General features: G+C 58.3%; 1 protein-coding gene across 1 annotated transcript; it reads left to right on the forward strand.

Moving 5' to 3' along the window:
- Nucleotides 1-1,283: 1,283 nt before the first annotated feature.
- Nucleotides 1,284-2,384, forward strand: CDK5R1 (cyclin-dependent kinase 5, regulatory subunit 1 (p35)). The gene has a single exon (XM_015423380.1). It carries the CDS (start codon nt 1,284-1,286, stop codon nt 2,199-2,201), a length of 918 nt encoding a protein of 305 aa, XP_015278866.1. The 3' UTR covers nt 2,202-2,384.
- Nucleotides 2,385-3,467: the final 1,083 nt, after the last annotated feature.

Consider the following 3,467-nt stretch of genomic DNA (forward strand, 5'->3'; position numbering starts at 1 on the left):
GGGAGCGCCCCACTGCTGTCGGGGGGGGGACGGGGCTGGGGGGCGCCTGTCCGTTTGCCCCGGCGGGGGAAAGCGGTGCCCGGGGGCCAATGTTCCCTCTAAGCTGTGCAGTCTGGTGAGCAAGGATTCTACTTGGTGAGCTCCTGGCACGAAAGCTGTGAGCGGGGGATTGGGCTGCTGCATCAGTCAGTTTGCTCTGGAGCCCCCTCCTTCCTGAGCCGAGACAAAAACGGGTGAGCCGGAGGGGAAAAAGCTGTGAGCTGGCTCACACTGACTCAGCTTAGAGGGAACACTGCTCTGGAGCCCTCCTCCCTGAGCTAAGGCAAAAATGTGTGAGCCGGAGGCTAAAAAGCTGTGATCTGGCTCACACTGACTCATCTTAGAGGGAACACTGGTGCCCTTCCTTCCGCGGTGGCCCGCCCGCCCCTTTGTTGTCCTGCCGCGCCGGGAACCCCGAGGGGGGGGGGCGAGGCTGAAGCCAGGCTTTGCTCAGGGAGGGTCCCGCAGCCGTGGGAGCGCCCAGGGCAGGCAGAGGCCGCGGGGAGCCGGAGCCCCTCCCATCAGACAGAGGTGGGGGGGGGATGGGACACCCTTGCTGGGCATGCAGGGGTCTGTGTGCCTGGATGTCCCGCTCTCCTGCTCTCCCCGCTGGGTACCCAAGGCAGCTCACCTCTTTCTCCCCTCCTTGCCGAGGGAGCGTGACTGGCCCCAGGTCACCCAGCAAGCTCCCTCCCCCAAACCCGGGCCTCCCAGATGCCAGTCTGGCACGCTTCAGCTCTGCAGATAGGTACGAAGAAAAGGAATTCTAAGCAAGCCGGGCCAGAGCGAACGCACGGCGAGAGGCCATGATGGGAAACCCAGTTGCCGTCCCTAGAAGCCCAGAGCGCCCTCACAAGACCCCTCTGCCTGGAGCACGCTTAGCCCGGCAAGGGTGGCAGACGCCCAAGCCCTGAGATGCTGCAAGCAGGGCTGGGCAGGGCAGGGCAGGGCAGGGAGATGAGTGTGTGTGTGGGGGGGGGGGAGAGAAGCAAGCGCAGTTTGGAATGCGGTGGCAGATACGGATGCACGGGGACTGGGGGGGGGAGGATTATGCAGTCTCTGCTGCCTCACCAACAGGCGCGGGCGCTGCGCTTCACAGGCTCTTCGTCTGACCCGGTTTTTCTCTGGCAGGTCTGACTCCAGGAGGGAAAGGCCGCGGCCGAGGGGAGGCGGGGTGCTGAAGCGGTGACGCCGCGTCCATCTCTGTGCCGCCGCCCCCCCTCCCGCCCTCCTCCCGCGGCACCATGGGCACGGTGCTGTCCCTGTCGCCCAGTTACCGGAAGGCGACCCTCTTTGAGGACGGCGCGGCGACCGTGGGCCATTACACCGCCGTCCAGAACAGCAAGAATGCCAAGGACAAGAGCCTCAAGCGCCACTCCATCATCTCGGTGCTGCCCTGGAAGCGCATCGTGGCCGTGTCGGCCAAGAAGAAGAACTCCAAGAAGGTGCAGCCCAACAGCAGCTACCAGAACAACGTCACCCACCTCAACAACGAGAACCTAAAGAAGTCCCTCTCCTGTGCCAACCTCTCCACCTTCGCCCAGCCCCAGGGCGCCCCGCCGACGGCCCCCGGCAACCAGGTCTCCAGCTCCAAGACCGCCCTCTCCTCCATCAAGAAGACCCCCCACCCCAACCCCAACGCCTCCGGCACCCCCAAGAGAGTCATCGTCCAGGCCTCGACCAGCGAGCTCCTCCGGTGTTTGGGCGAGTTCCTCTGCCGGCGGTGCTACCGGCTGAAGCACCTCTCCCCCACCGACCCGGTCCTGTGGCTCCGGAGTGTCGACCGCTCGCTTCTGCTGCAAGGGTGGCAAGACCAAGGCTTCATCACGCCGGCCAACGTGGTCTTCCTCTACATGCTCTGCCGGGACGTCATCTCGTCGGAAGTGGCCACGGACCACGAACTGCAGGCCGTCCTGCTGACCTGCCTCTATCTCTCCTACTCCTACATGGGCAACGAGATCTCCTACCCTCTCAAGCCTTTCCTGGTGGAGACCTGCAAGGAGGCCTTTTGGGATCGCTGCTTGTCCATCATCACCCTCATGAGCCCCAAAATGTTGCAGATCAACGCCGACCCGCATTATTTCACCCAGGTCTTTGCTGACCTGAAGAACGAGAATAGCCAGGAGGAGAAGAACCGGCTGCTGATCGGTCTGGACCGGTGAGCTGTTTGGATGAGGAAGGGACGGTACATTTCCTTTTCTTTTCTTTTTTTGTGTTGCTTTTGTTTTCAAAACAACAAACCAGGACACAAAAGTGAGGGCATCAAAGCGCCCATCTCCTCTCCCTTGACCACCACCGTTTCTCAGCTGGGCTTCTTGGAAGCTTTGTTACAAATAGAAGACAGGGGGTGGGGGGTGGGACCCAAGGTGGAGAGGATTGCTGAAGCGGTTTGGTTGTCTGTTTCATGGCCTGGGGTGGACACGGCTCTTCCTCGCCGGAAACAGGGAGAGGGTGAGCGGGAATGGAAAACCAAGCACTGCAATGCGAGACCAGGGCCTCCCTGCACCTCTTCCTTTTGCCTGAAAGGCCTGTGAACGTGGAGTGTGTGCGTGCGTGGGGGGGGGGGGGTCTTGCACTTAATTCCTCGCAGCAGAATACAGAAGAGGAGGATAGTATTTACTGCCCGGAAGGAAAGACAACAACACAGGGACCCAATCCGGAAGATGTTCCGAGCACCTGGCAGTTCCAGGAAAGGGATCAGGATATTTTTCTTCCTTTCTTTTGCATTTAAGTATCTTGCACACCAATTTGAGCAAGAAGCACCATAGCGAACTCTGAAATTGACTCTTATTGCATGCCAATATGTGGTTCTGTCGAGAAGGAGGACGAGCCGGGCAAGGAGACAGAAGGTGTCTGAGATGTGCCCTCCCTCCTCCCCCTACATCGTTTCAACCACTCCCTTGACTGGAGGGTGCGTTTGATCGTCAAGGACAAAGGGGAAAGGTGAGATCCCGTTGGAGTGTCCAAGGGGGAGCATCTGGAAATCAGACAAAGGTAGCCGGTATGGAGTAGGGACAGGCTTCCCAGTCGATGGGGTTCCACGGATATTATTTTTTTGCTGGCCAGTTAATTGGATGGATGCTTGACGTTTGGGCTTATTTATTTATTTATTTCCAAATCATGCAACTTGGGGTTGTTTCGGAATAAGGGGACAGGTTCTGTTGCCGCTTTCTGAACAGCTGGAATCGTGGCCCCTCATTGAGGTCACTTTTTCTTTTTTTGGTGGAAAACGTAAGGGTCATTGTCAGGAATAGTTTCTCACTAGCATTAGTTGGGTATCATACATAGGATTTGGTATTGAACCTCAACAGACAACCAATGGTCTTTTTAACAGACTCCCTCCAACCCAGTCTGGAAAATTCCTAGGCATTTCCAGTGAAATCCTATGCAAAAGGGACTCCAATAAATGTTGAGTGATTTCAATTGGC

The sequence above is a fragment of the Gekko japonicus genome, unplaced genomic scaffold (genome assembly GCF_001447785.1).
Source record: "Gekko japonicus isolate JY-2015 unplaced genomic scaffold, Gekko_japonicus_V1.1 scaffold1434, whole genome shotgun sequence".
Taxonomy (NCBI): domain Eukaryota; kingdom Metazoa; phylum Chordata; class Lepidosauria; order Squamata; family Gekkonidae; genus Gekko; species Gekko japonicus.

Excerpts from the sequence above, each read along its gene's own strand:
- CDK5R1 (XM_015423380.1), top strand. The coding sequence starts at position 1,284 with ATGGGCACGGTGCTGTCCCTGTCGCCCAGTTACCGGAAGGCGACCCTC.